Raw genomic sequence first — 13439 nt, forward strand, 5'->3', positions numbered from 1 at the left:
GATGCAGTTTCATTTTTTTGTTCATTGCTAATACTGCTTAGTCACTAAGTAGGCCTAATTACAAAACTGCATTTTTGTAGGGTGAATCCAATCATGCGGGTATACCAAAAGGTTGTGGGACAAACACAGAAATCTAACTACAAACCATAATTTCTTCTAAATGCGGTGCAAGCCGTTAAATCAGGGAAGTTAAGCATCCGGAAAGCTTCAGAGAAATACGCAGTTCCATATACCACATTAAATGACAAACTCAACGAAAGCTACAAATACAAAATAGGCGGACAACCAGCGTTAACCAATAGTGAGGAAAAAAACTGATTGGAGGATTATTGTGTTGTGCAAAATGGGGGTTTCCTTTGAGGAATAATGATGTATAGACATATCTCAATCAAGCAGGGAGGATTGAAAAAAGATTTTGTGACAGTCGACCTGTGCATGAGTGGGTAAAATATTTTCTGAAAAGAAATAAAGATCTAACAGTTAGTGTGTGTGAAACTGTGAAGAGGGAAAAGGCAGCAGTTACCTGAGAAACAGTGACTAAATATTTTAAAAACCTTGAAATGACCTTGAGTGGTGTTCCTCCCTTCAACATTATAAACTATGACGAGACAACCTTTCGTGATGATCCTGGACAAGTGAAAGTAATCCTGAAAGGATAGTGGATAGTTCTAAGTCAAGTATCAGTGTGATGATAGCAGCAGCTGCCAACGGCTCAGTCCTCCCACCATATACAGTTTATAGGCCAAAACACCTCTACGATGCTGGGACTGAAGGGTGCATAACTGGTGCAGGTTATAATAGGAATCAAAGTGGTTGGTTTGACCTAACAATGTTTGAATCATAGTTTGTTGGAATTGTCTTGCCTTATGCCAGACAATTAGAGGAGCCTGAAGTGATTATAGGTGACAATCTCTTGAGTCATCTGTCATATAACATTATTAAACTGTGCCAGGAACGGAACATTAAATTTGTGCTTCTACCACCTACTTCTACTCATTTATGTCAGCCAGTTGATGTGGCCTTTTTTTTAGACCTTTAAAACTCTCTTGGAGAAATGTACTAGGTGACTGGAAAAGGAAGAATAGAGGAGTTGTTGCAGAACATAGAAGGTGGGACAATTTTATTTTTGAAGGGATAGATGATAGTGACATTAAGTAAATACTTTTCACACTGATTATGACATACAATAATTGAAAATTAATATTTGTTTGCCAAATTATGTGAATGCAAGTGTTTTTTAGCAAAAATCTCAAGTTTAATGTGCATGTAAAAATTTTTTAACCTAGAAATTGTAAAATTTTGTTGCAAATACAGCAATATATTTTTTAAAAATCAAAATAGTGATCAGATTCACTACATTGGAAGTCTGATTCCATTCCTGCATACAAAATACAATGGTGATCGGATTCGCTCCAACTGAGGATGTGAAACTGATCAACTATTAACTTAAAATAATATCTGCAATTATAAACCAAAAATAATGTAATACACGAATATATCATTATGAAGGTTGTGAAATTAACATACTGAATTTTTATTTCCATATCACGACAGTAAATGGACGAAATTTTGAAAAACTGCCATTTTTGATTGGATTCACCTCATTTTATGGTATATGACATGTGGCATTTCACAGGTGGCTCTCCCTTTGATAGTTAATATTTTGCAAGTTACAGGGCTGGTATAGGTGGTGGTAGGAGGGTGCACAGAACAAGTCTTGCTAAGGGGTAGGAACGATAGGGTAGGACGAAGGGTGCAGTATGTCAAGAAAGAGGAAAAATTGAATCATTTGGAACATTAGTCCAATTGATAATATAGCATAAATTATGGATCATATGGTCTGACAAAGGTATTGTGGAGATGTGGAGGGTAAAGAAAAGCTATTCTAGGTGTGGTGGGCAAAACCTCAGACAGAATGGATCTCATTTCAGGGCATGATTTTAGGAAGACATGGCCTTGTTGATACATGGCCTGATTAATACATTCCAGACCAGGGAAATACTGACTGACCATTGGTTTGCTCCTAAGTTGGTTCGTTTTTTTTTGAGGGGGGCGGGGTCAGCAGTACTAGGATTGGATGTGATGGTTCAGAAAATCTGCTTTTGAACTTGGTTGGTGGGGTAATTAAGTCCAGTGAAGGTCAGGTGAGAACAGCGGTATACTGCTGTAAAGAGTCAGCATCTGAACAAATATGTTTGCCTCGAATGCCAAGGCTGTAAGGGAGGGAACATTTTACACAGAAAGGATGGCATCTGTCAAAATGGAAGTGCTGTTGTTTGTAACTGAGAGAATGTATTTAGAGATTCCAAGAATTTTAACAGATCAGCCTCACCATGAATCAATGTGGCAAAGATGTGATTGATGTATCTAAACAAAACCACGGACTGAAGGCTTATGGATCCCAGGGAAGCCCCCTCCAAGTGACCCATGAAATGGTTGCCATAGGAAGGGCACCATCCTAGTTCCCATGGCTGCATCCTTGATTTATTTGTATGTCTGCCCACTAAGATAAAATAGTTGTTGGTAAGCATGATGTTCATTAAAGTAAGCAGGAAGGATGTCATAGGTTTGGAATCAGGTGAGCATTGCTGAGGAAATGTCCATAGTGGTGTTGATATAGTTGAGTTGGTATCGGTGGCGACAAGCAAGGAGCATGGTGGGAGTGGGTTGGGCACACATTTCCAACAAGAAATTATGTTATTTACAAATTAGGACATAATTTAAAGAAAATACCATGTATAAATACCAAACATCTTTATTTTTATCACCTTTGCACATTAACTTAATAAAATTTAACTTTTTAACTTTTTAACTATCATAAATAAAGAAATAAAAAACTCTTTAAAAAACTGATGTTCATGCACCGGTTTTCATGATGTTCACATAATTTTAATTAAAAAAAATTTTTGAAGTGTTTCTTCAAAAATAAAGTATTGGGAAGTTAAATGGCATTTGGTCCCCAGTCCTGGATATGACCGCTGTGTTTCTACTACAGTGCCATGTTTCTTGATACACATTATAATGACCATGTTATAGAAAGTTGGTGGGGATGTGTTATGCAGAGGTTTCTTGCAAGCTTTCGGCCTTCTTCCACTTATGCCACATTAAACTGGCATCATCACTGATAACAGGTGTTTACTTTGATTTAATTATTAGTAGTTACAACATATAAACATTAATCAACATAGCTGATCTTTGTCTCCCCTTGTCTTCACTACAAGGGTCCCTTTCACCTTATATTTATTTTACTTTCTGCAACATATTCTTCTTTCCTTCCCAAGAAAGGAACTAATAGTTCCAAAAGCTAGAACAGTTTCTTATATTGTTATGTCTTTCGATCAACCCCTGAAGGTAAGAAATGACCAGCACTTCTGTCTCATAATTTTATAGTGATCTCAAGTAAATTTTCCTTTCGATAAAACATACAAAACAATGTAGGAGTTGACTTTGCATCCTGGAATATATTTTGCAGCTAAATTTTGTATTCTAGTGCAGTTCTTTAATAAGATCCTGACTGATCCAAGAGTTAAAACTTCTATAAATTCATAAATAAATTATAATCTTTAATTATTAGTTGTTCTTTTCCATGAATAATCCAAATTCTGGAATTCAAAATCTCTGCTGATCATCTATGAAATAATGTTATTTGTAATAATCTTCCGTCCAGTGTGATAGTATCTACAAGAACTGGACAAAAATACAGAAACGAAAAAACACAACACATGACCATGTCTGATACGGAGTAGGAAACCTGTTGGTATTTAAACAACTTCCAGTCATCTCAAAATAGATCAATACAGGTCCTGTATGGTTTTTAGTGGAGTCTTATACTATTTTTCCTGGAAAACAGGGCAAGCTCAGGTAACGATGATGGAGGTGGACAGCGATCATGCACCTTTTTGTGCAAAGTAAACCACAAAGGCTCAATAATATTGAGATCTTGTGACTGTGGCAGCCAGGGAAGAGGCAACAATATATCCTCACACTCACAAAACCAGTCCCAGATGATGCAAGCTGTGTGAAAAGAAGCCCTGTAATCTTGGAGTTCAGAGTCACCATTGGGCAACAAACATTGTACCATGGGATGGACTCAATCAGCTAAAATAGTCACATAATTCGTGGCAGAATGCATTCTTGCAGAATAACCATGGGGCCAATGGAATACCATGATATGGCTGCCCAAATCATCATCAAACACCCCACCTTATTTCCCTCTTGAGACGTAAACTTGTTCAGAAGTTGGAAACAGTGTGAAACAAGACTCATCTGACCAAATGTCTTTCTTGCGTAGTCTATAGTCCAGGTTTTATGGTTTCAACACCATGCTTTCCTGTTACGAGCGTTTACATCACTGATGAGCGGTTTTGGGATTCCACCTAGCTTCAGTTCCCTTATGGGAGCTTATGGAACTTCCTTCGTGTTGCTCTGATGTTGACAGAGTTCATGAGTGTGACATTTGGTTCTGCAGTGACTTTTGCAGCTATTATTCTCTTATTTTTCATTGCAATCGTCTTCAGTGAGTATCTGTCACGATCCCTCTACACGCACTTTTGTTGTTGTTGGGAGTTAGCAGGTTATGATTTTTCGCTTTCCTTGTATGCAGTATGGATCTTTGATATGGTGCAGCTTAAAACAAGCAAGCACTTCAGCTCCCTTTGTTATGGAAGCACCCACGGTATGGGCACCAACAATTTGCCTGGATTCAAAGTCACTTAGCTCTGAAATAACACACTCACAACTACACTGAACACTGTTCTGACAATGACTGAGACTTGTAAGATACTGAAGACATTGCACAGGTGCTGTTTATGGTCAAATAAAACAGTGCAACCAGTAGGATTGGCTAGCATCTGCATTTATGTGCAAGCATATGTTTCTTGTGGTTTTTCCATATTTTTGTCCAACCATTGTAGAAAAATTTAGTATACTTACAACAATATGGAGAAAGAGTAGTAGATAAATGACAGCTGGATTATAAAGGTTGTTCAGCTACACCTACTGCCGTCATTTTGTGCAACCTGCTATTGTATATCTGGCCTTCATAAACTACACGCGATATTTTCATATTTTCTAACACTCTACATACAAACAATAATAAATAAATAATGAACAAGACTTTTTTGTAGGAAATTTAATGTACTTAAATTTTGTACGGTTATCGAGCTGTTTAAGAAAAACGTACAAAGGTGACATTCAAATACGCCTCCATCCCCTCACTCTTCCTTCGCCAGTCTTGATTTCTAGTATGTTGTTCGTGGCATTCCATCCTACCACTGTACAAAAATTTTCGCTTACAGAAACTATTCCTGATATTTAACCTCTTTTGGCCTCTATTGACTTGGCTGCCACACCACCAATGTAGTTGGCTATTTCATTTACATTATTAATTTTAACTTGAATGTGAGGGTAAGGAAAGAAAAATGATTTTGTAAATGTTAACCATAACACTTACAAGCATAGTAGTTTCATACTCAGACAGCCTGACGAATACAGCAATGAAATCATTTATTTTATGCTGTTAAAATATACAAAACTGTTAGGTAACATTTACACAAACATCAATTTTACAATTTTTAAGTGCTCAACTAAGCTGGTTGTGTAATAAGGCCAGTCAATGAAGACCAAAAACGGTTGAATGTGGGAAATAATTCGTGCAGTGGCAAATTTTTGTATACTGGTAGGAGAGAGTGCCATGAACAACATAGTAAAAATCCAGACCACTGGGGGCTAAGTGTGGGTGATTCTGAGGGTCTCTTTTTGTATGTTTTTCTTGCATTACTTGAAAACCATGGCCTCAAGTAAAAATGTGTCTCAGTGCAAAATTTAACTACATTAAATTTCCTACAAAAACATCCTGTTAATTTTTTTCTGTAGGACTAATAGTGTAGCAAGTGTGTATACCAATTAGGCTCCTTTCAGAGTAGGCTGATGCAATATCTCCATACTTAACAATCACATACAACCGCTCGCTCAAAAAACGATCTCTACCCAAAGACTGGAAAACTGCATAAGTCACGCCAATATTCAAGAAAGGTAGTAGGAGTAATCCACTAAATTACAGACCCATATCATTAATACTGATATAAAACATGATTTTGGAGCCTATATTATGTTCAAACATAATGAATTACCTCGAAGAGAACTGTCTATTGATACACAGTCAACACGGATTTATAAATCATCGTTCTTGTAAAACACAACTCGCTCTTTACACACATGAAGTGTTGAGCACTGTTGACAAGGGATTTCAAGTTGATTCCATATTTCTGGATTTTCAGAAAGTTTTTGACACTGTATCACACAAGCGGCTTGTAGTGAAATGTGTGCCTGTAGAATATTGTCTCAGTTATGTGAATGGATTCGTGATTTCCTGTCACAGAGGTCACAATTTGTAGTAATTAATGGAAAGCCACCGAGTGAAATAGAAGCGATATCTAGTAGTTTTATAGGACCTCCGCTGTTCCTTATCTATATAAATGATTTAGCAGACAATCTGAGCTGTCTTAGGTTGTTTGCAGACGATGCTGCCATTTATTGTCTAGTACAGTCATCAGAAGATCAAAACAAATTGCAAAACGATTTAGACAAGATATCTGTATGGTGCGAAAATTGGCAATTGACCCTAAATAATGAAAAGTGCGAGGTCTTACATGAGTGCTAAAAGGAATCCACTAAGCTCTGGTCACGTGATAAACCAGTCAAATCTAAAGGCCATAAATTCAACTAAGTACCTAGGAATTACAATTATGAACAACCGAAATTGGAACAAACATATAGAAAATGTTGTGGAGAAGGCAAACCAAAAACTGTGTTTTACTGGCAGAACACTTAGAAAATGTAACACATCTACTAAAGAGACTGCTTACGCTGATCTTGCCCGTCTTCTTTTGGAGTACTGCAGTGCAGTCTGGGATCCTTACCAGAAAGTTGAAAGAAGGGCAGCATGTTTTGTATTATTGCAAAATAGGGGAGAGTGTGTCACCGACATTCTACAGGATATGGGATGGACATCATCAAAACAAAGGCGCTTTTCATTGTAGCGGAATCTTCTCACGTAACATAGTAATTTCAATCACCAACTTTCTCCTCCGAATGCGAAAATGTTTTGTTGATGCTGACCTACATAGGGAGAAATGATCATCACAATAAAATAAGGGAAATCAGAGCTCACACGGGAAGATATAGGGATTTGTTTTTTCTGTGTGCTGTTTGAGATTAGTAATATAGAATTATTGTGAAGGTGGTTTGATGAGCCCTTTGCCAGGCACTTAAGTGTGATTTGCACTGTTTCCATGTAGATGTAGATGAAGTTAGAGAATATGAAAATCTCGCATGTGGTTTATGAAGGCCAGATAAACATTGTGGTTTGTATAAAACAACATCGGTAGGGACAGCTGCATCACTCTGTATAACAGGAAAAGCATTAGATATTGTGTATTTTTTACGAGCAAATTAAAGGGACCAAGGAGCTTATGTCTTCCTGATTCTTAAATTTTCAGTGCTGTAAATTTCTTTTTATCCTGCACTAAATGATTTGATTGTAAGATTAATTTGCTATTAATAAATCATTTCTCTCTCGTTTTTAAATACTTTAATCCAGTAAGAAATAATATTAGAGTTTCTCTTGTGTCAGGTATTGGCTGGAGGAAATAAAGAAGCCATAGCCATCAGCCTTGCTGCTGGGTTACAATTCATCCGAGCTGAAGGATTTGTCTTCAGCCATATAGCTGATGAAGGGTTTACAGATGCCAGTGCTGGAACACTGCTCAGATACCGCAAAAAGCTTTCAGCAGATCAAGTTTTGATATTTGCAGATGTGAAGAAGAAGCACAGGTATTTTTGCATTTTTCGTAAATGATAGTTTCCTTCCACAGAAATTGATGGAACAAGAAGGGGCTAAGTTTTCCAAAAAGTAAGTTTCCTACACTTCCACTGGATGGCAGGATATGCATTATGCAAGAAGGAAATATGTGTGACAGATTCAGGATATGTTTATGTGGTGTCACCACTAGACACCACACTTGCTAGGTGGTAGCTTTAAATCGGCCGCCGTCCATTAGTACACGTCGGACCCGCGTGTCGCCACTGTGTGATCGTAGACCGAGCGCCACCACACGGCAGGTCTAGAGAGACGGACTAGCACTCGCCCAGTTGTACGGACGACATTGCTAGTGACCACACTTACGAAGCCTTTCTCTCAATTGCCGAGAGACAGTTAGAATAGCCTTCAGCTAAGTCCATGGCTACGACCTAGCAAGGCGCATTAACCATATCTGGAGAGAGTCTCACTTGTATTATCAAAAGAAATGTACCACAATGAATTAAAGTTAAGTATACGAGAAGCTCCGTTCTTTTCTTTATAGCTTTCATCACGTATCCTATTTCAGACTTAACGCCAGTCGGCGTGTGTGTACGCGTGCCTTTCGGTTACCCGTCACTGTGGACTGGCTGCCTTGTCAGTCCACTACAGTTTATTGTAAGCGAGAGTTGTCTGTCTCGATCACATACCAATGTAGCAGCTGAAAACGGGGAATACATTTTTTTCTGCCATCAGTTGTTGTGGTAGTGTGAGATAAAACAGTTGAACACAGAGAAAATAACACTGATTGAAATGCATTGCCTGCCATGTGTAGTGCATCTGGAAAATTTCATGAGCTAGTAGGCTTTAGTTTGTTGGTGTAGGTAATTTTTGGAAAGTTAATTATGTATAGTGCAGTTTGTGTAATTCCTAATAAATACAACCTCGTGGAGAGCAAGTAAAACAGTCTAGATTGGATGTAAGTTGTATATGGATTAATATATGCAACTTACATGTGATCTAGACTGTTGCTGAAATAATTTTAATATAATTTTATTTATTGCTGTTCTCCTAAGGACAATGTTTGAAAAAATTATTTCATATGTCTGATAAGAATTATGCAGTCAGAGGCTTACAACATGGAGTTCACTGTTGTTGTTGTCATGGTATTGGGATGAATAATTGTACCACTTGGAAATTTACCAGGGATAGTAAAACTCTTTGCTGAGAGAGTACAGGTTATTTCTAAATGACAGAATTTCTCAAGACTACTACAACTACTAAAGAATGAAGATATAAATGTGGTGTGGAATCACAAATCCTCACAAAATAAAAAAATCACATGCTCTGAGATCTTGTGACTCTGGGGGCCAGTGGTGCAATGTAAAATTCATGTGTCTCTTATGGCCAATCCACCATGAGATCACTATTATTAAGAAGTGCACTTACAAGCAGTTGTCAGTATGGTGGTGCTCTATCTTGTTGAAAAATGACGTTTTTGGCATGTTCTTGCAATCGTGGAAAAAACCAAATCTCCAACATATCCAGGTACATCATTCCTGTAAATGTGTTTTCCACAAAGAATTGACCTTAAATCTTTTACTCTGGAAATGGCACAAAACACATGAAGCTTTGGGGGAGGGGGCGGGGGGCTTCTCATGCTTGATTATGATATGTGATGCTGTGTTAATACACTGTGACAGTTCACTTTTCCATTTAAATTAAGTGTAGTGTGGCGATTCCTCCCTGTATATCAATCAGATGGCTCAACTGATTTTGTCTCAAGAGACAGCATGGGTTAGCAGACAATAAAATAAGTTATCTTTACATTGCTGCAACATGGAAGGAACCCACATTGGTGGTGGACATTTAACTTTGTGAGAGTGTCATATGGCACAATTTACTAAATTTATTACCTGTAGGTGTCCATCATCATTTACTTTCTTTCACAGTATGGACTATAACAAGCCTTAGAGTAGACTGGCAGGTGTCATTGTTTTGAAGCGGAGACTGATCAGATCCACACAATTCTCATAGTAAAATGTTATTTATGAAAAGGGAAGCGATTGGATAAAATATTTCAGGGAGGTTCTTAATTTGGAAAGTGAAATGGTTAATGAATGAACACAGATAGTGCTTGGTTATTGACCTCTGAACAATCCATCTCCAACTTTTCTATCTGGCTGCTGTAAAATGTTAAAAAATAAAATTCAAATTAGGCATGTAATAAGGAGACAGGAAGGTTGTTCTCATTAAGTAATGAACTCGAAAAAGTATAGCTTAATAGGTAATTATTTAGGCAGAAATGTTACAAGGTCACCTAACTATCATTTGCTCAGCATGAGATCCCAACAAGGAAAGATAACATGGCAGCAAAATCAGAAATGAACGTACTCCTGTCTTTCATTTCACCTATGTTTCATTCACAACTTATACTTTGTGGAAGTTTCAATGCATTCACATGGTTAGAAAAATGTTCTTTGATGAGTAATGTCTTTCATCACAGCCTTTTTTAATGAACAAATTAGCTTTCTCCTAACATGTATTATTTCAACATCAGTTAAATGAGGCAAAACTTTACATAGAACATAAAAGGAATTTGTCATCTTATGTATGCATACCCAGAAAGAATTCAAAGACTCTACAAATTGTTGTTTCTCACCATCATGAAGGGTTTATAGTAATTAAACCCTGTGTGGTTTGAGACATGAATGTCAGCGCAATACAGGACAGACACACACATGTATACCAGTTCAACTATCAGCTGGCATGATGGGTAGACTTCTGTGCACTGTGTACAAAACTGTTAAATGCACTCTGTCTTGAATGATCTCATAGGGGTGACTTTTGGAATTACCTTAACATAAACAACCAGTGTCTTGAAATACAGTACTTTCAACTGCCATTTTCTCAATGAAAATCACAGTGCACAGTTGTAACTGAATTCTCCTGTTGAAATGGAGAACACAATATACTTTTATTCCCTGTATTGTTACCTTCTTAACTTGACTTACATTGGGCACAGAACGAATGACTGAGTGAGCGAGCAAGATTGCTGCATCATGGAAACCCTTCCAGCAACCACATGGATTGGCAACTTACAAGTGGCACCATTGTAAATTTTTAGTTTTAATGTGCAAGTTGAAACTGAACGCCATGTTTCTATGTTAACTCGTGTAGAAGATACCATCTTGTGAACTGGGTGATTTTTTTAATGCCCTGTGGACACTTGAAGAGAGATAAGGACCAGTCATTATTTATCATCAGAAGGTGCAACTCCCTCTACAGCCTCAGATCAGAAAATAAAGGTAACAACTGGACACCTAACTTTTGAAATGTGACAATCCTTCTTCAGGGCAGAAAAGAGGAAATAGTTGGAAAGAGTCATTCACCTTCAGTTGCAATTCTAGGAGACCCACATTTTCTTAAACAGAGTTGAGAGGAAAGGTTATTGGAGAGAGCCGGAGGTCAAAGATAGTGTATCAGTTTTTGTATTCCTGCCAAACACTGATGCTAATATGGACTTGGTGGCTGGTAAAGATATTGTAAGCTTGTCAGCAACTGCAGGTAGTACCCATTCCACCCAGTAGGACCACAGCAAGTCAGCGAAATGGACAGAGTCAGTCCCATTAAATACATGAGCACCACACTGCTCACACCAGATCACTGCCATTTATGAACTTTAATATTTTCTACCTTAGCTGTCTTCCAATAATAACCCTGCGTGTGTATTTAGATTTTGCAAAGAATGTTATTGGATTGTTTATGCTAGCTCAAGGCAATTTGACATTCTCACATTTTCTTTGAAAATTTGAGATCTGGGGTTGGTTGCAGTTCTGCTGTCATTCACTACAGGACACGAAAGGCTCCCCCAGGTGTCATTTGAAAATGCTGATGTGTCTGAGGAGACTTGTGATACATATTTACATGGTTTCTGTAATTACTCTCAGTTTGTAATATTGTACATCCTAACGCTAAGCGTGTGCTGTTGTGGTCATTACCTGAAATGGTCCAGAAGTTACAGCCACTCCCTGACCCCAGTAGTGCCGAAAGTGATGGTATTTGTGATTTGTTAATCCAGAACCATAGTCAGTAAACTCATATTGTGGTAGCTCAATTGCACTTTAACCAGTATGCTAAAAAGGTCAGTCGGTCATACACATCACGGGTTAGCAACCGCCAGGGGCTTAGTCGCAATGTACTTATGTTTGCAATGAGTGTAAGGTTTCTTACAGACTTGCTCATCAGGGATGCTGTGATTCATATAGCTCCTTACTGTGAATTTCAGCAAGGCCTTGACCTCCCCAGATCCAGCCGTCCACAACACTGCCCACACTGCACAATCATTTGAAGTAGCATAATCAGTGCAGCAAGCATTCAATGATAAATGTAGAAATATATGAAAAAAATGCTATCATCATACTGCACCCACCCAGTGTGGGAGTACGGGGGGGGGGGGGACATTCAATTGGATATTGTGGTCCTTCTTGGAGGTGATGGTCTGCTTTTTATGTAACACATTTAAATGAGCCTCCACCAGCTCGAACAGTCCCCTGCTGACATGCAGGGTCCATGGGTTTATGAAATTGTCTCCATATCAGTACACATCCGTCTGCTCGATATAATTTGAAATGAGACTCGTCTGACAAGGCAATATGTTTCCAGTCAACAACAGTCCAATTTCAGTGTTTACAGGTCCAGGCAAGGCATAAAGCTTTGTGTCATGCAGTCATCAAGCGTGCACGAGTGGGCCTTTGGCTCCGAAAGCCTGTATTGATGACGATTTGCTGAACGGTTTGCACGTTAACACTTGTTGATGGCCCAGCATTGAAATCTGCAGCAATTGGGGGAAGGGTTGGACTTCTGTCACATTGAACAATTCTCTTCAGTCGTCATTGGTCCTGTTCTTGGACGATCTTTCTCCGGATGCAGCAATGTCGGAGATTTGATGTTTTACCGGATTCCTGACATTCGTGGTACACTGGTGAAATGGTCGTATGGGAAAATCCCCATGTCGTCGCTATGTGCCAACTGTAACACCACATTCAAACTCGCTTAAATCTTGATAATCTATAGGCATTGCTGAATGCAGGACCGTATTTTGCCTGTTTGCATATCTCTGTATTTGAATATGCATGCCTATTTCAGTTTCTTTGGCTCTTCAGTGTATATGGAGCCTACTGAACATAAACTTGACTAAAGTCGAGATGATGAATACATGTGATTGCATCTAACATCATTTTGCTTGTTTGTTATACCAAAGAATAAGTTGGTCAATATTGTTATACTCTTCATTGTATACGGAGCCTATTGAACATGAACTTGACTGAAGACAAGATGATGACACATGTGATTGCATCTGACATCATGTTTGCTAGTTATTTTATTTGTTATACCAAAGAATAAGTTGGTCAATACTGTTATACTTCTACAACTATGATGTATATTATTGCAAAAATCCTTTATCGTAGCCTAGATCATCATGGGCCCTGCACATTTAACTTTTTAATGAATACACAGACAGCAGATGTCCATGTGTGTGCAAAACTCTGACCTATCAGCACACATTCTTTCCCGGCTGGAATACCTGGAGGCTTCACCGATGAGTACTTTGTACTAATCCTTTTGACATAGTCAAATA

General features: G+C 38.2%; 1 protein-coding gene across 2 annotated transcripts in view; it reads left to right on the plus strand.

Moving 5' to 3' along the window:
• Window positions 1–13439, plus strand: part of LOC126259457 (uncharacterized protein F13E9.13, mitochondrial) — a 48051-nt gene that overhangs the window by 16309 nt on the left and 18303 nt on the right. For both annotated transcript variants that reach the window (XM_049956284.1, XM_049956283.1), the window contains one exon: window positions 7634–7833. In XM_049956284.1, the coding sequence (XP_049812241.1) occupies window positions 7634–7833 (200 nt within the window). The remainder of the gene's footprint in view (window positions 1–7633; window positions 7834–13439) is intronic.

This window comes from Schistocerca nitens, chromosome 5, assembly GCF_023898315.1.
Source record: "Schistocerca nitens isolate TAMUIC-IGC-003100 chromosome 5, iqSchNite1.1, whole genome shotgun sequence".
NCBI classification, from domain to species: domain Eukaryota; kingdom Metazoa; phylum Arthropoda; class Insecta; order Orthoptera; family Acrididae; genus Schistocerca; species Schistocerca nitens.